Genomic DNA, 21,733 nt, shown 5'->3' with positions numbered 1-21,733 from the left:
TCCCAATGCCGATGAACATTAAAATATGATACCGTGAATAGTACTCCAGTCTGAACTTCTGAAATTAAATTAAAAAAAAATACATAAGATCACACAAATAAACAATACTTCAAATATGTAACAATTACAAATTATGTTAAAAAAAACCCAACATATTTTTTAGTTAGGTTATTTGCTTTTCTTTTCTGAAATTTTAACCAACAACGAAGTGATATACTCCACATGCACTCAGTATTGTTTATTTGTGTGATCTTATGTATTTTTTTTTAATTTAAAAAAGAAATTCGCCAGCAGGAATAAGAAAAAAACCCACAACAAAAAAGTCCTTACGTTTATACAAAATGTTCAGGTGGTATATGACATTTATGAGAAGAATTCTAAAATATAAAACATACATGAAATAATTGAAATTCAAATCCAATCTTTTAGTTAACATAACTTGTCTGTCATTTTATTATTTACATGTATATAAAAAAAGAAGTTTAGTCATACATTGCTGAAAGAAATCTTTTGTTCTTCCCAACGACAATGTTCCTTGGTAAGAAAATCAGTAACTAATTTAGCTGTAAATATCTGGTTTTTAACAAGAATCCAGTCACTTCCTGTCACAAGGACACACAGACAGATTATCAATGAGTCTATACACACTTTTAAGATTATTGTGAAAGACCATTTAAACATTACAATTAGTTACCGTATCACACAAAAAACATCACAATTTTCGGTTTCATTAAGAAAAGACTCTCCAGTATGATACAAAATGTACCAATATACAGAAATTTACAACCGAAGAAGAACCCTATTAGCGATGATTATCGAATAACCGGAAGTGTTTTAGGGCTTGGTATTAATGGAAAAGTTGTAGAATGTTTCCAGAAGACAACAAATCAAAAATGTGCCTTAAAGGTATCATAAATCAAACTTATTCACTGGTTGGGGAAACGTATCATATTGATAATAGTTTTCCTAAATGAATAACTCTCAAATGAGGGACAACTTTCCTTTTCCAGTATTCAAAAGGTGTTTTTCATTGATCATATCTTTCAATCTCGGGGGGGGGGCCACTTCAAACTTTTTTTGGTAGGGGTGAGCAGCTGAGACATCAAGTACCCCACCCTTTTCATATATTTTGTTTATCAAAAATATATACCTTATCATATATTAATGAACAAAAAACAGACCTATACACATATTTGGATATTTTTCATCTTCTTGTACCTTAGTATATGCATAAATTTTTAGGTCCCGCTCATTTTACGTTCTTGTTTAGAAGCAACGCAGTCACAATAATCACACCTTGCTTTTCCAATGAATTCGTTACATCTTAAACACTTTCCTCTATTTGCCCCTTTTTTATCTTTTATTAAGAAGAATTTTCAATTTCAAAAGACAATAAAATATGTTTTGTCAGATAAACGTAGTAGCACTTCACATAGTATCACTTTTACTGAGATTAACATTACTTAAAAACTGATAAAAAGTCACATTTGCCGTTCCCTCTCGAAGGACGCTGACACTATATTATGGAATTTCTTTAAATGTTTCATGTATACAAACTTTTCAATGTTAATTAGGTGGAAATGTCAAAATGATTGGATTTATTGCATCTATAACTAACCTCAGTGGAAATACCACATTGTATAAATAGAGTTTAATTGGGTTGACAAATAGCTGATGCATTTACGACTGTGGTTTAACCGCATCAAAAATAAATACGAACATTTGATTAGTTTCAGATACTTATGATATAATCCAGCAAGTGATAATATCAACCTATTGATATATTTAATCTGATTTTCTCACCCTTTTCATATATCATGAAGCATAAAATAGTGACCTATTCCAGCGGCTCATCCCTACCAGTCATTACATAGGAAGTGGCCCCCCCGAGCTTTCAATATGTTAACAGATTTTGAGTTTCCAGTATTCAATATTCACTGGGGTGTATAGGGCTTTTAGTATTCTGATTGGTTTATAAAGCCTTGATCAAGTTGAGAGCCAATTTAAAAGGTGATTTTACGAACAGTTGAATACCAAGTTCATTACACCTTAGTAAGTCTCTATAGTCTATAGGGTTCCTTATTCCACAATGGTGTAATCATATGATTATAAACCCTGCAATACATAATAAGATATATTTAAAACATTAGCCACAAGTTGAATATTTCATTGTCTGACACCAAAAAATTGAATTCTTTGATTCATCGTTTTCACGTGATGACGGCTGACAAATTGGACCTCGTAATTTTAGTATTATAGATATTCATAGAGGTGTTGATTTCTATCCTTATTGACATGATTCAGTAAAGTTTGTCTTTTAATAGAAGATATTCCAACATATACTGAAAATGATTTAATGCATTATAAGTATATACATAATCTGGTTTAAAGAAAACTTTCAACTGTTACAGAACATTATTATTTCTTTCAGGTCTTGCGGGATGTGCCAAAGGCGAGAAGAGAAGTTGATTTACATTGGCGGGCTTCAGGATGTCCTTATATTGTCAGAATAATAGATGTTTATGAAAATGTCTACAGTGGTCAGAGATGTCTGCTTGTAGTGATGGAATGGTAAAATAAGAATTTAATATTTGTGTTCAGTTATAGAATCATTCAAATTTATTAAATTTCCTGACCTTTTTGTTTCTAAGAGTAATATTAAATTTACATCTTTCATTTTCCATAGTGGACCATTGAACCGTTACTCTAAATATTTATGAATGGCCCTGCATTTAAATTTTAACCCCTAATTCTGTTACATAAAAAAAGTTTATTTACACTTATATCTAATTTAAAATATAGTGTCATGATTGCATTCCAATTTTAAAATATTTTGGCAAATAATACATGTACTTTCAATAGACCACTTTCGAGTTCATCCGTCACCGGTAAAAACTTGTCAATTATACGCACCTTTATCACCGTCATTTGTGTGTTTAGAGGCGTCATCACTTCCTTCCAATGTTGAGCGAGTAGTTGGAAAACTATAATTCTATATTGTACGAATTATTCGGCAAATTGAATTCTGAAAATTGACAATCAACACTGCTGTCATTAGGGAATTGTCAGTAAGTACCTACAGAGCAACCATTATTTCTAGTTTATCCTGCACAAAGACAATCACTAAGACGCTTGATGAACGTAAATAGTGCAGGGATACAGGCGCCCCCCTCTATCTGGTAAATGACGTCATAAAGGCGTGCATAATTGACGAGCTTTTGCCGGTGACGGATGAACTCGAAAGTGGTCTATTGTATACAGGTTAACATTTGTTGGAAAGATTGTCAGAAAACATGGAAAAAGCTGAAAAGTACAATATGCTGTTTATATGCAAGATAAAAATATTACAAAAAAAAACATTTTTAAAAACAAATAAATGATAATTGATACATGACCACGTACAGTCATTATATATACAGTCTTCATGATGAATTGTCAAATCTACAGGCCCGAGGCTGAATTTTTGAAAATTTTTAGTTGAATTCTGTTGGCCTGTAGATATGATTTTGACAGGCGCGATAGCAATTTTATATGTCTGGTCTGCCATTCAGCGTGAAGACTGATATTAACTATTCATTCAATAATGGGACACCAAACATAATTTAATATAATGAAAAAAGCAAGACATGTTATTATAAATTGAATGATCAGTATGGTTGGATATCATGTACACTCTTCTAACATTGATCGCTTTTTTTTTTAGTATGGAAGGTGGAGAATTGTTCAGTCGAATACAAGAAAGAGCTGACAGTGCATTCACAGAAAGAGGTAAAAACTTTTGATTTTAATACACATATGTGTAGACCACATGGAGAAAAATAAAAATGAATGAAAAGATTTGTGGTGTAAATATAATGAAATGGCAGCTGACCAACAACCAAACTATGATATCTACATGAATAACCTTTTCATAGATTTTTGCTAGAAGTCGAAAAATAATGATCACTAAATGTGAAACGACACACACCTGTATGAATATAAGTATAAGATGTTCACTCCATGTATTATTATGAAGATAATAGAATATTACCATGAGTTAAAGAGATTGAAATTTGTCAGCTTTGTCATAAATATTGGGATGCAGATAAATTAGTTATAGAAATTTCAAGGTCGAAAAAAGACATTGGATTATGTTAGTTTGATAGGTGGAGATTTTTTTTTTACATTAATAAACAGAAAAAAATATTTGAACTTCAGATATTATTAAAAATATCTATCAAGTGGTTGTTCTAAGGGTGGTTCATGTTTTCATTGGTTTTTGTGCATAAATAAACCTGTTAGTTTTCTTGTTTGAAATGTTTTATATTTTTATACGACCGCAAAATTTGAAAAAAATTTCGTCGTATATTGCTATCACGTTGGCATCGTGGTCGTCCGAATACTTTTAGTTTTTGCACTATAACTTTGGTTTAAGTTAATAGAAATCTATGAAATGTTGACACAAGGTTTATGACCACAAAAGAAAGGTTGGGATTGATTTTGGGAGTTTTGGTTCCAACAGTTTAGGAATTAGGGGCCAAAAAGGGCCCAAATAAGCATTATTCTTGGTTTTCACACAATAACTTTAGTTTAAGTAAAATAGAAATCAATGAAATTTTAACACAATGTTTATGACCACAAAAGGAAGGTTGGTATTGATTTTGGGAGTTTAGGTCCCAACAGTTTAGGAATTAGGGGCCAAAAAGGGACCCATATAAGCATTTTTCTTGGTTTTTCGCACTATAACTTTAGTATTTATAAATAGAAATCTATGAAATTTAAACATAAGGTTTATGACCATAAAAGGAAGGTTGGTATTGATTTTTGGTCCCAACAGTTTAGAAATAAAGGGCCCAAAGGGTCCAAAATTAAACTTTGTTTGATTTCATCAAAAATTGAATAATTGGGGTTCTTTGATATGCCGAATCTAACTGTGTATGTAGATTCTTAATTTTTGGTCCCGTTTTAAATTGGTCTACATTAAGGTCCAAAGGGTCCAAAGTTAAACTTAGTTTGATTTTAACAAAAATTGAATCCTTGGAGTTGTTTGATATGCTGAATCTAAAAATGTACTTAGATTTTTTATTATTGGCCCAGTTTTCAAGTTGGCCCAAAATGGGGACCAAAATTAAACTTTGTTTGATTTCATCAAAAATTGAATAATTGGGGTTCTTTGATATGTCAAATCTTAACTGTGTATGTAGATTCTTAATTTTTGGTCCCGTTTTAAAATTGGTCTACATTAAAGTCCAAAGGGTCCAAAATTAAACTAAGTTTGATTTTAACAAAAATTGAATTCTTGGGCCTCTTTGATATGCTGAATCTAAACATGTACTTAGATTTTTGATTATGGGCCCAGTTTTCGAGTTGGTTTAAATCAGGATCCAAAATTATTATATTAAGTATTGTGCAATAGCAAGAAATTTTCAATTGCACAGTTATAAATTCAGCAACAGCAAGAAATCTTCAATAGCAAGAAATTCAAATTGGATTTTAATTGGAGTTATCATTCTTTGTCCAGAATAGTAGTTGAATCAACTTAAGGATGTCTGCTGCTCTAATTTAAAATAACAAGGATTTCATGTGGTTGCTTAAAATGAAAACAACTTTGATATTTAAACAAAATAAAGTAATAAAATCATTAGTCTCGTGTGTAGTTTTCAAAATACGAGACATTTAGAAAATGGCGGGAAAAGGGTTTTCTTCAGACTTTACTATTTGTTAACATTGGAATTGTTTTTTACCCTTTAAACCAAGAAAAAATAACAAGGATTTCATGCCGCCGGATCACTAAATCTGAAATGATCTATTGAACAGATTTATGAAGACAAAAGTGGGGTGTCGTGTAAAAAAAAATTTAATACATTTGGATGGATAAAACCTGAGAAAATCGAAAATATGACAAGAATTCAAAAACATGACCAGCAGACATCCTTAAATCATTGTTTTCTTCAATATACAATGTATATTCACTGTTACTACCAACTGATAGATTAAAACAATCTTTACCATTCAGTCATTGTCAGTGATAACAAGCACTTTTTTTACATTTTTTAATATTGTTGCAAACTTCATTAGAAATTTGAATTGAGATCAGTTTTGAAATAAGGGAAAGGGGGATGTGGAAAAAAAAATGGGGGGGGGGGGTCAATTTTTTTCATTTCAGATTTCATAAATAAAAAGAAAATTTCCTCAAACATTTCTTTGAGAGGATTAATATTCAACAGCATAGTGAATTGCTCAAAGGCAAAAAAAAAATTTTTAAGTTCATTAGACCACATTCATTCTGTGTCAGAAACCTATGCTGTGTCAACTATTTAGTCACAATCCAAATTTAGAGCTGAATCCAGCTTGAATGTTGTGTCCATACTTGCCCCAACCGTTCAGGGTTCAACCTCTGAAGTCATATAAAGCTGCGCCGTGCGGAGCATCTGGTTAATTCTGGGACCTTCATAAACTCACTCATTGTAGAAATCTATACGTTACCCTATAGTTGTTAATTTCTATTCCATTAGCAATCATATTTACATCTTTTTATATCAAAATGGTAATGGGACAAGTTTGTGACATTGAAAAAGGTGAATGAGAGTTAGTGTTTTTTTCCTTTTCATCATAATGAAATGTATCCATTTTCTTTGATTCCTAACAGAATTATAACAAAAAAAAGAGTAGTTTAACATTTATTGGGGAAAAGTGTTAGTGGAAATTTGTATAATTATATACAACAATACATAATCAAACTTTTCTGTGTTTAGAAGCAGCTTTAGTTCCATTATTGTTGATGTTCATATAGAATCCTTTCTTCAGTAGAGGAAGCGGATATGAAAATTTGAATGAATTTCTGAATTTACTGACAAACTTGATTTTTTCTTTTTCATCTGACAGAGGCAGCAGAAATAGTAACTCAGGTGGCTAGTGCCATTCATTACTTACATTCCATGAACATAGCACACAGAGATTTAAAGGTAGGAATTCCTAATGACAAATCAGTGTATACAACATATAGCATCCTGGTAAATCCTGGTAAACAGGGAAATTTGAAATAAAATCTTGTTCCATATAATTAAAGCATTACACCCATACCTATATGAAAATCAATTCAGATAACCTCACTTTCAAGAAATATAGCATCACATTACCATGATGATAAAAGGCCCTGGAAGAACACTGATAAATTTTAGGTGTGATCTTAATATCAATATTTTTTCTGCAAGAAAGGGTATGTTATCCCTTTATCATATCATTTAAGTTTTGTGTAGGGACATGCTAATGTGAGCTTCCATCTGAATTTATTTTATTTTTGGAAACAAAAAAATTTAATGAAAGTAATATTTATTGTTACAAAAAATCATGGTAGCAATATTTGTCCATGTACATGCCTTACTAATTTATTGTTTTTTGAAGGGAAAGGATATAAGCTTAAAATTTGATTATTATCGAAGATTACTATCTTACTTATGGTTAAAAGGTATTAATCAAGTCAGACTAGTTTGGCACCATTTGAAATCAGTATCTTTTATAGAACCAGGTAGTATTTGTTGTTCTTATTGGGGTGTATACTTTATATTTATATATTTTCAGCCAGAAAATTTGCTATATACAAGAAAATCTTCAGAAGGCATTTTAAAGTTGACAGATTTTGGATTTGCCAAAGAAATAACTACACATACAAAAAGTTTACAGACACCATGTTATACACCATATTATGTTGGTAGGTTAAATAAAATTATACCTTTTATATACTTTATGATACATATATGTAGACATATTATAAGCAGTATACTGGCAGTAAATAGCTATACTTTAATAGCTTATAACTTTTTATCCAACAGAAATTTATCTCTACAGTGTATGTATATACCAATGAATAAAAAAATCTTCAGGTTTTTGAGATGAATGACTTGTAAAACCATCTCTGCATGCCACATGAATAATGCAAAAACATTTTACTCCTATTAAAAGAAATTACTTCCAACAGGAAATCTATACACATGAAAAAGTTGCCAACATGAATACATGTTTAATTAATTTAAGTCTCATTGGATTGATTAGGGTTTTGTAAATTCTGAAATTATTGAATGCATTTATTATTATGATAATTGAAGAATGGACAGAATATGTGATCAATTTTTGTGTTTTTAGAAAAATCTGTAAAAAGATAATTACATGTATCATTTATCAGATTATGCCTAATTGTTGTGATATTCGACAAATTGAAACTTGCATAAATAAGAAAAAATGCAAAAAAAATTGTAATTAAAGTAGATAAAGGATATATGTAACATATTAAACATGTTTGTTTGTTTCATTTCAGCACCTGAAGTGTTGGGTCCAGAAAAATACGACAAATCATGCGATATGTGGTCTTTAGGTGTTATTATGTATATTTTGTAAGTATAGATTGATTTGGTCTTTAAAAATGCCCCCTGACATACTTATCCTGCAAATATCACAGACATCAAATTTTTGTTGCTCATAGACTTTTTCTTCAGCCAATTGCAAAATTTATCTGGAATTTCAGACTGGTCCCCTAAATCTAGTAAAAAAAAATCAGTTTAGCATATCATTTTCACTTTTAATCAAAAGATCAAGGGAAAGAAACTATTTCTTCACTGAAAACTGTTTATATTTTATCAGCTGAAAGTGTGCAAATATTACAAATTTTTGATGGATACAATAATGTTTTCTCACCCTTTGATTGTTTTGAAAACTGTAAAATTTAAATGCAGATTATAAGGTGTTTATTTTATTTTATTTTTTACATGGCCTTACCAGTCACATCTACTTTAAGGTTGTATTTCATTGTGAACACATGAGTCAAAAGTAAACAACTCCTTGGTCAAAACTACCAATTTAACATTAATTATTGTGAATCTTTTATTAAAGTTTAACAATTTTGGTGTCTTGAAAGGAATTCTAGTTTGTATAATAAGAATAAAAGGAGATATTTTGTAAATATCTATGAAAAAGCAACCCAACAATAAAAAAAAACACAAAATAAATCAACATAGTCCTCAATAATTCAGTCTATACAATATATCAAGCTCTGTGAAAGTTTGAAGAAAAACATAATTAAGATATGTATAAGACAATAAATCATGATGTTCCTGACTGGTATGCATGATGTATATGAATATATAAAAATATGTAAATAATAGACAGAGTCACATGTGTTTTTGTTTTAATTTTGTAAATATAAATAAAAGAGAAATTACGCAAAAAGACTCATTGTTTTTAATTGCTGATATAAAAAATACATCTTGAAGAAAATGACTGGTTTTTTTTTTGTAGATTATGTGGTTACCCACCTTTTTATAGTAATCATGGTGCAGCTATTTCACCCGGTATGAAAAAAAGAATAAGGAATGGGCAATATGAATTTCCGAACCCAGAATGGAGTAAAGTATCAAAAGAAGGTATATAAACAATTTACAGTTTTAACATTGTCAAATGTCATAATATGGTGTTAAATATTAAAAATCTAATATTACACATTTGTAGATGAATACTGTCTTCAATGTACAGTGAATTTTGTTTTTTTTGCAATTTTACTATCTTTCTGCTTATCAAACTGTATAACCTACTTGACACTGTCAGGATCACTTCTTCCAAAAACATTTTCTGTTTCCAGACAATAACTTGAGTATAAGTGGAAATCAATTGTACCACAAGGTTCCATTCTACAAAAGATAGGTTGGGAAAAATATTTAATGGGTTCTTATAATTATCCTAACTGTTTACGAATAAGGAGGCAATGGGCCAAACTGTTTATGAATTAAGAACAAAAAATAAAAGGACTTTGATGATTCTCTACAAGAACTCATGTATGGATCTGTAAGAAATTATACCTGAAGGGTCCATACCATAAAAGTTGGAATATACCATATATTACCATGGAATTGATTTTTGGAGTTATGGCTAACCATTTAGGAAAAGGTGCCAAATAATACTTCTCTAATACTAATTTATACATCAAAAGTTTAATTCTTGGTTTTCTTTGATAGGCTGAATGTATTTAGAATCTGGCTTTTGAATCATAATAGGTAAATGTCCAGTTTCAAATATTTAGGTTTATAGACCACATTTTTTCTGTGTCAGATACCTCTGCTCTGTTAAATATTTAAACACAATTTAAATTGAGAGCTGTATAAAGCTTCGATGTTGTGTCCATACTTGCCCCATTTCAAAAGCTGTGCCCAATTGTTCTTTAAAATTAAATTTTATTTTGAAAACTAAAACGTATTTCATATTATATGATTTTACATTTAACACAAGTTTTCTTTAATATTTTAGCAAAAGATTTAATACGAGGTTTGTTGAAAACAATTCCTGAAGAAAGACTATCAATAGGAGATGTTATGGGTAATAAATGGATTTCAGTAAGTTATTTTCATCCTGTTATGTATCAGTAAAATATTTTTGTGATGTTAGTTATGTGAAATAAAAGGGATATCACTTAGTTATTTACTTTCAGCCAAATTATTCAATGAAACTTTACAACTCATTCATGAGGGTCATGTGACCAAAAAAGTCATGTTCAACTCGCAATCAATTATTGCTGTAAATTGTTTTTGAAAAGGGCATTGTATGGAAAATTTCCACATTGTCAAATTTTGTAATTTAAAAAAGTCATCATAAAAAAAAAGTTCTTGCATTTTTCTTGTTATTTTTAGAGTTATTGGACTTAGATCATTAAGGGGGCTCGCGGGTCTAAATGAAATTTTTTGTTTAATATAAGATATCTCTATATTTTTCTATGAATGAACTTTATCTTATCCTTAATAGAAAAATGAAATAAAAAATGGGGTCACCGTTCATTTACGCTCACAATCTGCCGTAAAAAAATGCATACATTTTTGTTAATGTCCTTTTTTTCTGTTGAACTAATAGGAGAAATAGCGGTAATATTGAAATAAAAAAAGAACTAAATTACAGAAATCGCTTAAATTTTACAATTATTTACTTAATGTACAGCTTATTAGAAAACAACAATAAAAAATATAGGTCACCGATGAGTTAAAAAAGATATTTCAATTTTAATGCCAAAAAAGGGCATTTTTGAAGCAAAGGGAGATAATTTAGAGCTTTTTCAATGATATTGACATTTTCAAAGTCATCTGGGGTCAACACGAACTGATTTTTTGGAATAATTTTTGTACTATAAGATAAAGTAACAACTACTGAAGGTAATTAATAGAATTTGTAGTGTAAAATAAAAAAAAATAAAAAAATTCTAAAAATCTTATACCCGCGAGCCTCCTTAAAAAGTAATTTACATGTTTTGTGGAATCACAAATTTAATACTATAAATTTTATTCTAAGGACAATACAATTGTACCTGATACACCTTTGTTTTCTGCAAAAATACTGAAGGAAGATGAAGACATGTGGCAGGACGTTCAGGTAAGAACTAATAAAGTTGATAAAAATGGAATTAAATAATGAATTACACTCCATAGACTAACTGCTCTCAGATTCAAACTTACATCTATATAATACATGCCACACATGTAAATAGTTAGCAGATCAATAAAATACAAGATAAGTTATTGGGCTGAACAAGAAACATACCATTAAGCTTTAGTTTAAACGTATTTATTTATAGTGGATTGGGAAACAAGTTTTGCAACTTATATTAATCCCTTTCCACTCTGCGGGTGGGAGTTCTTCCTTGTAGCAGCATAAGCCTACTCTTTTTCGAAGTCTACAAGGGTGACTTTTACTTGCAAGAGATATTGCTCTCTCTTAACACAGGTCAGCCAGTTACCGTCCCCTTCCGACGGACTATCATCGTTTCCTTAAGACCATACTTTCAAATGGTGTCATAGGGAGAATCGAAACTTCAGTCCCTGAAATTTTCATTCTGGAACGGGAATTGAACCTTTGTGTTAGTAGTACGATGCACTACACAACGGCTCTTTAATGCCTCTGTCACCTGTTGGGGGCTTTAAGTATTACTTTTGTCTGTTTACATCTGTCTGTATGTACATCCCAAAATTGGCCTCAACCAAATGTTATAAAACTAATACACAATGCTTAAAACACAGGTCAAGTTTGAATTTTGTTGTTGCCTTTATGCCTTTTTATAATGTAATATTCAGTGGGGGCATTACCTGTGACAGATGGACACATTGACACATTCTCCATTTACATTTTATCTTAGTTTAATAATACTTATACTTGACAGGTTCCTTTATCATAGACATTTATTTAATGGCTTGCTTCTCATTTTTTTCAGGAGGAAATGACAAATGCTTTAGCAACAATGAGAGTAGATTATGAACAATGTCCAATAAAGAACTTAGCAGACTCTGACAACCCTATTCTTAAAAAACGAAAAATGAGAAACGAAGAACAAATGGTTTGAAATGTCATCAATTATTGAAGTTTTTAGTCAATTTAGTCATGTTGAGAATAGCAAAATATTCTTTATAAGTGAGGAAAACAGATTATTCAGATGTTTTTGTTCTTCATATGATTTTTTGATCGTTTTTCAAAGGATAGTTAAAAACATACTTTTGTTTTATATACTTGTTATGATATTTGTTATAGTAATATTTTAGATGAACTTTTTAAAATGGATACATCTATGGATATATTTTTTTCTGAATATTTATTAACAATACATTTTAATGAAGTTCTGGAGAATGTGCATAGCATTCATGCCAGGTCTTTAACATTCTATCAGCTGAAGAAAAAAAAACAGTATTAAATATGGAAGCTATTTCTACATGACAAATAGTTCATTACAACTTTGAGCTACTTTTCACACAGAACAACAGTATTCTTCTTAATTCTGCAGGCAGGATTTGTGTCACATTGTGACTTTGACACATATAGTTTTTAAAGTATTGTTCTTTTCTAAGTCTGGAGGAAAAAGGGGGAAAACGATTTTTATCAAAAGTAATCTTCTTACTTTATCCCTATTTGTGTATCTTCTAAAATATATGTTGTTAAGTGAATAACAATTGACCCAGGTGATTTGTTAATAATGTTGTAGAGTATCTGTGTTGCCATTAACATTGATAAGTTCCAGCAAGAATCATGAAATAAATGTGAACTTTCTTTCTTGTTGATTCATTCACAACCTCTGCATAAGTTTGGACTAAACTAGAAAAATATAATAAATTAGCATGAAGATGGGATGAACAGAATTTGTTTTCAGAACCCACCGTTTTCAGATTCAAAAGGATATCATAAGTGTTTATACAGTATTGTGATCTTGAGCCTTGTATTTTTGTTTTATATATGTCAATCTATCAGGCATCCCCTACCCCTTACAAATTTTCCTTGACTAACCATTATGAGGAATTGTGATCAAATATTTTAATGAATACCGGTACATATATAGTTCTTAAGCATTTAGTTGTTTGAAGTTGTTCATAATATGTCATAATTCATTTCATGATCGATGAAAGATTTCATCAAAAATGTATTTTGTCAATAAATATATATAGTGACTTATTCATCATTTCTATCAATTTTTATGAAAGAAGCGAATTTCGGAACTGACAGGGGACAACAAACAAGATATTTTCAAAACAATGTGAAATTACACTTTATAATAAATTTCATGCATTAGGAGCACCTTTCTAGATTTACCACACTAGGAATGTAAAACCAGAACATTTGAAAGCCATGGTTGCATATATTTGGGGCAAAGTTAGAAACTATATAACCAATATACACCTAAAGTGAATAGTCAAATTTATTTCATGTTAACTGTGCGTGAGAGAGTTAGAAACTTAGTATCTTAATAATATTTCTAAATTTATCAGAGGGAATTAATGAAATATTTTACAAAATCATGTCTGCTCTGAGGCACTGACTATAATGATCTTACCTGTATATTTATGTATATAACTATTCTGAATTTATCTAGTATTGCATTTTCATCATACAGAAAAAATTGCTAGATCATTGCAGAATTCTAAGCATTTATTACAATCTTCAATTTCATCAGTTTGAGAAAAATCAAGCTAAGAAAAATGTTCCCACGGTTAGACAGAATATTAAGTATGCGAAAATTGACTTTGAGAAAACAATAGTTTATATTATTGTGAATAATATTTCAAGTTTAAACAAACTTTTCTCACTAATGAGATTGGAAAGATCTTGTGACATTGAGGTAATTGTGTATAGGGAATTCAAGAGAAAATTGCCTTTGAATCAAATATTTTTTCCAAAAATATTACATGTAGGTGTTCAAAACAGTTGAATTGAGATCTGAATGGACAGGAGATATTGGAACAGTTTAAATACAATATATAACCTCTTCATACAAAACAATGTTATACTCACAGGGAAATTAAACATTTCCTGACATATTCATTATAATATTTGTTATACAAGTAGACACTTTATAAAAGTTTGACCTTTATTATATATATATAAGACACAGTACTAAAAATAGGTTGTGATTTCATACCATTCATACTATGAATACAACCTTTGAAACAACATATTGATATTTTTAGTGAACATGTTTTATATTAGGAAGGCTTTTTTTCAATGATTTGATAGATAATGTTGTATTATGGGGGGTACTACATTGTTTTGTGTTTTCTGATATGTCCAGACTTTATTTAAAAGGATACTGGACAAAGTTTAGGAGGACCGAAGTTGGATATCTGAACTGATCTAATATTTTTATTTAAAAGAATTTTAATATCATATAATTTTTTAAGCTTTTAGAAATGTCACACTAAAACACGTGTTTGGCAAAATTATTTAACACTCTGATCTGTGATTTTTTTAAAGCTTTAGAAATCTATTGCCATAATAGTTTTAGAAACTTTACCTGAAGCTGTCTACATCACAGTATATCTGTGAGTGTTTACAAAGTGCAATAGAAATTTTCTCCTATGTTAGGTGAAACGTGAAATCAAGTACAAACTTCTAATTGAAAGAGTTACTATTTTCCCATTGGATAGTCTGTATGAACAGTTTGACTTGTTTTGTTTATATATTCAATAGCTAAGAAGGAATATGTGGTTCACCAATCTAATAAAATGTTAACCAACTTCACATTTCAGATATTTAGCTGTAACTAGGAGGAAAAAGTAAGGTTTTCAGATGCTTTTGTGTTTTCAATATGTGATTCACTATAAATTATAAGGATCTTGTTTCACTTCTTTATAAATATCATTTAGTAGTCTTTGTAGATATCAATTTTTTTTATGTGCTTCATATAGAGATGGGTTATGCTGACTTGTTCAGAGTTTTCAAGAACTTTCAATTTTAGACTATTACTCATAATAGGGAAAGGACATTGAAGAAATTAATTTGAGAATTCCAAACCTTGTAAGTTTTTTCCAAATATAAGTTTGCTATATCTAAACTAATTGTAGGAGTCTTGCTCTGTAGATTTTGTCATATCTCCACGAACAATGAGTCTTTTCTTGTGAACTTACATAAAATTTCGTCCTTGAATAGCTGAACATTAATGAGTTGTAACATATGAGAATTTTTCAAATGTGTGTAATACCTTCACCCTGTTTGTGAATACTTAAATTTTGAAACATCTTGAATGGACTTGATCTTTTTCATCACACTTTTCCTAAGTACTACTGTATACAGAATGACTTCATTTTTAGTTAGTGGTGTGATAATTTTCTGGATTTATATAGTACCTACTTCCTGTTATCTGAAACTTCAAATTACAAATGGGGGCATACTTAGCACAACATGGTGTGCAGTATTGTTCAGCAATTATATATTGATGGTTTTCGTTATTTTGCTACAGTTTCAGCCAATCAGCTATTTACTAATATTTACATCTGACCTGAAGAGTGCAAGCAATTGGAAGTGTGGTCCAGTATATTCAAGAGCTAAGGACTTCTTGATGCTTAGCTGATCAGGATTGTTGGTACAGAATGAAAGAGTTTTTCTTGATTTACATAGTGCATAGTAGTAGTCCACAAAAAAGTTTAAAAGATAAATATAAATAGGGATGCATATTTACAAATTATGAAAAGATGGCTAAGTAAATAAAATGCCTTCCAAAAATCAGAGCAGACATTCTTCTGTTTGTCAATATGTCAAATACTCAAATTCTTAAGTCAAAGTATGAGTGTTGTATCCCAAGATTTTCTGTTATGTTAAGTTAAAGTGTACATCAATATAAAATAGAAAGATGTTCTGTTGTTATAAGAATTACCCACAATGCTTACTTGATTTACTATATTTAGAAAGTTGTTACACTGTATTGTCATGATTGTTATATCATTATACTTAACACTACTATATTTTGTTTCATTGTTAAGAATACTTGAACAATTAGAGAGATACTTGTGAATTGTGATATATTTTGTTCGTATGATTGAGAAAATGTAAACAATAAAATATTTGTAATTTTTTGTGTAAATTTGCCTTTCCAGCTTGACATTTCTTCTTATTCCAAGCATGCCTTAGAGTCTAATGTTTATTCTTCTGTTAATACTTTTTGGCTCATTAGTCTTGAGTGGTTGGTATATTTCCCCATTAGTATCCATAAAGTTAATTTTCTTATTACTGCTCAGCTTATAAAAACTAAAATTGTCTGAATTATTCCAAGATGATACCATTCAAAATAATGAACAACAGATGGATCAATTTTGTTCTACATGGTCACTATTACTCAAAGTTGAATATTGTTAGGTATAATGATCGTTCACTGTTATATTTGGTACCACTGTCTTTACACATGTTCTTTAAACAGAATACATGTTTATGTTGTATATAAAGGGCCAGTATGAGCTTTTGCCATCACTCTGTGTCTGTCATCTGTTTACTTTTTACAAAAAAATATATCCTACTGGGCCAAATTTACCTAAAATTTGCCACTTTTCTCATTGAAATATCGAGGAAGAGACAAAAACTTAGATAAGATTGCAAGTGTTACCTTTTATTTGGAAAACTGGTATAGAGAAAATCTGTCAAAACACAGACATAGGATAAATAGCAGAAATTGTCTATCATTCCTTATTGTAGTAATTCCTCGAAATGTTGATTCTTCTCCTGCTTCGCATATTTGGCAAAACTATAGTAGATGAAGAAAGATTAAACAAACTGTAGTAGAAAGAAAGAAATTGTCAACAATAAAATTTTCAGCAACACAAGAAAAAAAACCTTTAATATCTTGATATCAAAACAGATGAGAGAAAATCTTACTGAATGTAAGCATGGATATTTCTACATTATATTTATACCAAGATTATCAATCAACTGTTCATGTTGGGAGTTATTGCCCTAACCTGAATCAATATTCCTAATGCACTCGAGAGGATGTAGACACAAAATTAATGTGGAATGAAATATGAAATAACACTACCTATTCTCTGAAAATCTGTTGCATACAGTAATTGTTTCATCTGTCCATGAATCTGAATCAAATTTCATCTGCTTGATAACTAAAGTACCCCTTGCTTGAATTGGAAGTTAACTTGTACAAAGGCAAGGTGATTTTATGTTTATTATTCAAAGGTCAAGGCCACTTTTTAAAAGAAAAAGAAAAACACATTTTGTGAAGAAAAGTTTCTGAATGATAACTTTTTGACCCTTGCTTGATAGGATTATGATTTATTGTAATAATTAAAAATATGGATGAGAGAAACACCTATAGGTCAAAGAATAAGGTCACTGTTTCTAAATACAGAAAAACTTTTATGGTAATTCAAGTTTTCCTTGTTTGGTTGAAATGAAACTTATATGGATGAGAAATGTCAATAGATTTTGGGGTGGACAGGTCAATGGTGTTCAGGTTGATATTGCTAAAATATACATTTTTTTAGATTGGTTGCCAGATTGTATCCCACTTCAAAGGGGGTGGGGGGTCCTGGTGTTGAATCCCCCTTTTTTTGGACGATCAATGCATTTAAATTGGGAAATGTAGTTTGACACCCCCCCCCCTTTTTTGATCCAAAGTTTGGACCCCTCCCCCTCTTTTTAAATTGGCTGTATCCACCCCTGCACTCCTAATTGCAATTAATATAGGGTGAATATAAATAAGCATTATTAGTAATGTTTATGTGTCCAACCAACCATACAACTATTTATACTTGAAACAAAAGTGTTTCTGTGGTCTTATTAGAATTCCAACATACATTTAATAGAGAAATCACGTATGAAATGATATCAAGCTTCCTGGTTCTAATACTTTATCAACTTTCTATATCATCCTGAGGACAGACATCTAACTTATGAAGTCTCAGTATAGACTGCCAATACTTCATGATCTGTGAATAATTGGATTGGTGTTATTCTGCTACATGATTGTAATACAGGAGCGATGTTACAATGGAACAATACCCTTTAAGTCACAATCGCATCACAGCCTCATTCGTTTCAATCGAACGAAAGTTCTTAGTCATATACTAGTCCCATAAAGTCACCGGATTGATACATATTAAGGGTACTGGGCGAGATTTTGGATAAAAAGTCAACTTGAAAAAAAAATACCCTTTCCTATTTGATGTAATCACATGATATAATATTTAATGAATGTTCAAATTTTTAATTGCATTATTATATTTTGACATTTTACGATTTAAACGTACACACAAACGTATTAGATAATTTAATTATGTTGTGTTTATGAACTCGAGTTTACGGATACAATGCAGAAGAACTGGTTTATTATAACATAGTAAATGTGATGAGAAACAATAGTCATTTTGAACATCAGAAAAGAAATGTTGAACACTTACGAAGGGTATAATATTTTCTTGCGATTTCGACTTTTATAAATCAAAGTATATGTTCCTGTACAATCAAAACCATATGTATTCATGTACAGTCAACCTCAGGTGTACTATGATTCCTCCGTATAGTCAATGTCAGGTGAACTATTATACATAAAACATTCCGGTATTGGTTTTGTTATTGATCTTATCATGTCGAATTTTTACCATTCCTGTTACATTTCTTATAAATAAAAAAATTATTTTATATTAATACTTCCGTCTTTTCGTGTTGTACATTATCCCGAAGCTGTCCATTCGTTCGTTAGATAAGGAATTTCAAGTGATTCCAGGACGTCCGTGTCCGTCTAACCAAAATATACCGGTATGTCCTTGATCTGACCTCCCGACACTTACTTTTCCTTCTCAAACAATTGTAAACACATTTTTTTTTCCGAGAACTCAAGGATAAGCAAACATATAAGTGTAGGCGGTCGGTTAATTATGCATAATAACATAAACATAAATCACTATCAGTTAACATTGTTTAATTAAAAAGATAATAAATGGTTCGTAAATAATTGACCCGGTTACATATTTCAAAAACAAGGACCTGGTAACATATTAAAAAAAACAAGCATAGCGAAAGCTAAAGATCTGGGCTGATATGCATAAAACCACTTTAATTAAGATTTCCAATCGTACTTACTAATTGATTGTAGGACATGTAGTAGAAAAACTCCGTTTGGAACAAATCTTAATTTTTAAAGTAGTTTTGTGCATACTGGTATCTTTTACCATGGAAGTAACATTTTTACTGACCATATTGTAATGCTATACACAATTTGAAAGCTCATACCTTGGTTTTTTTGTAATTAAACCATATTTTTAACTTTTGCAAACCAATTTTAGGCATCCTTCATTTTTGTGTTTTTATTTCAGATTGTTTCAGCATCATTTTACTTATTGTATTTTCATTTTTCAATGTTGTCTATATCAAAGTCAAACTCTGCGCACAACAGGCATTGAGGGTTATTTTAGTGTTATATTGACTTAGTCAGTTTAGCGGTGCAGATTTATACTTACGTGAACAAATATACATAAATGACTATTTATAACCTTGTAATTTACAAAACACCAACAAGAGCAATTGTGTTGTGTTTTTTTTCCGTATGCTACTGATACTGAATTGGTTTTTAGCAGTCAACATTACTAGAGGTGGATTTACAACCCCTTTATAGATTTCATATATGGTTAATGCATAGACTTTTTACCTGTTTGTCCCTTTCCCTCTTTGTTAAATCTTGGACCCACTTTTTATTACGCTTCTACATTGAAAGCAGCAATCTCAGGCAAGAAATATGAATCGGAATAATCCTGTACTATTTTGTCTGTAACTATCGTCCTAATATAATCAAAGAGCTGAAAGCTCTGAAGAAAAATGACGCCACTGTCTCTAATATTGGGATAGTTTTTATGCAAGTCTTGATTTTCACATACCGTAATTAGTTTAACAATGCAACATGTATCGTAAGCATATAATTGATATTCGTATATGTGTGTGTGTGTGTGTGTGAGAAGTGAAGGTGACAACTGGCTGGTTTTTTAAGACAAATGAATAGGTCAAGACTAGCTGAATTGTACAAATAAATACCGTAGAAAGGCTTGTATATTTCTCACTGGTACATAGTCTGAATCTGAGTCCGTTCGCTTCCATTCACGTTTGCGCCCACTCATTTTCACACCCTACATGTTCGCACCCAATCTTAATTGGTTTTGTGTTTAATAACTATGTAAGCAAGTGTTTTCTTATAAGTATAATTGTTGTCATTGTCTCAAAATAAAGTGAGACAGCAATTTTTTTTTTGTGTTGAATAAATCTTAATTATGTTTTGGATGAGGTATTGCTAAAAATAATAATAATCCTTTCTAAATAAAGTGGTATTTTGTCAACGTTTTATTTTGTGTTGAATAACTCTTAATCATGTTTTGGTTAGTGTATTGCTATAACTTGTTTCATTGACTTGTTTCAAAATGAAGTGAGATTCTGACTATGTTTGTTTCTGCGTGTTGAATAAATTTTATCATGTTTTGGTTATATTAGTGGATTGCTATATTTTGGTTTCTATGTTTTATTGTTTCGTTGTTTCAGATCAATGGGACCAAGCTGTTAAAAACAATTATCTTTTGTGTTTTTTCCTTTAAAATCTTCAATGTTTTACTCATACCAAGCTATAAATACATTCAGTATTTACACCAAAGCAATTTAAAACAACAACCATAATTTTCCAATTATTCAACTTGAATTTGAATTAAAATTGGGCGTGAATGAGTAGAGTGTGAATGTGCGAACGTGTAGGGGGCGAAAATGTATTGGGCACAAACAGACCTGATGCCACACAGTCTGAACCCCCTTCTCCCACAAAATATTAAGTAAATAATCTTTTTGTTACTGCTATCAAAGGTCTAATGAAACTCAGATAGTTTCAAACATTTGTCAAAGAATTCTAGTCAAACTGGCACCTAGTTAAATTGGCACCTGAACGTCCTAGGAAGGCGTCCCAGAAAAATAATAAAATAGCCTTGCCAGATGTCATAATTATTGGGACTAATACACGAGATATTGTGTATTTTTCTGCATTATTTTAACCAGTTGAGCATTTTACAGGATTGTTGGTTAACCAGGTGCCGACTTGACTTGTACGTTTCAATTCCTCTGCGATCGTTTGCGGTATTTTCTTGAGAAAACCTATTTTCCATCATCAAAGAGAAGAAGAAACTGCTTTAAAATGATTCTGGAACGCTTCATGATTGTTAAAATAAGTTTAATTCACTCAAAAACAATTTTAAAACTTCCGATTAAACAGGAAGTTTCCAAAGCACGTGTAAAAGAAGAAATTAACCGGTGAGAGTGGAAATCCCTTTATGACAGATATCCCTATAGTACGACTTTGAAAGTAAAACAGTTCAATCCTTTTGTAAAACAATCTTTAATATACCTATCACATTAATGTTTGAATGGTCTTAAGCTTATTCAAACCATATAAGTCGGTATGAAACACCAAAACGGAATGAACAATAACCGATTACGTTTT

At 30.5% G+C, this 21,733-nt stretch overlaps 1 protein-coding gene across 1 annotated transcript; it reads left to right on the top strand.

Annotated features, from left to right (window-relative positions):
• Positions 1-590: 590 nt before the first annotated feature.
• Positions 591-16,345, top strand: LOC134686228 (MAP kinase-activated protein kinase 2-like). Its single transcript, XM_063545908.1, has 10 exons — positions 591-906; positions 2,432-2,571; positions 3,704-3,768; positions 6,865-6,944; positions 7,561-7,690; positions 8,294-8,369; positions 9,271-9,395; positions 10,273-10,358; positions 11,302-11,382; positions 12,218-16,345. The coding sequence occupies exons 1-10, from the start codon at positions 751-753 to the stop codon at positions 12,344-12,346; spliced, it is 1,068 nt and encodes a 355-aa protein (XP_063401978.1). The 5' UTR covers positions 591-750; the 3' UTR covers positions 12,347-16,345.
• The last annotated feature ends 5,388 nt before the right edge of the window (positions 16,346-21,733 follow it).

Source organism: Mytilus trossulus, chromosome 1 (assembly GCF_036588685.1).
Source record: "Mytilus trossulus isolate FHL-02 chromosome 1, PNRI_Mtr1.1.1.hap1, whole genome shotgun sequence".
Lineage (NCBI taxonomy): Eukaryota > Metazoa > Mollusca > Bivalvia > Mytilida > Mytilidae > Mytilus > Mytilus trossulus.
Note: the sequence above shows the minus strand (reverse complement) of the source record. Positions and strands in the feature narration are given on the sequence as shown.

Coding starts and splice junctions, on each gene's coding strand:
- LOC134686228 (XM_063545908.1), top strand. CDS start 751: ATGATACAAAATGTACCAATATACAGAAATTTACAACCGAAGAAGAAC. Junction 2,572..3,703: donor CTGCTTGTAGTGATGGAATG/GTAAAATAAGAA, acceptor TTTTTTTTTTAG/TATGGAAGGTGGAGAATTGT. Junction 10,359..11,301: donor TGGGTAATAAATGGATTTCA/GTAAGTTATTTT, acceptor TTTTATTCTAAG/GACAATACAATTGTACCTGA.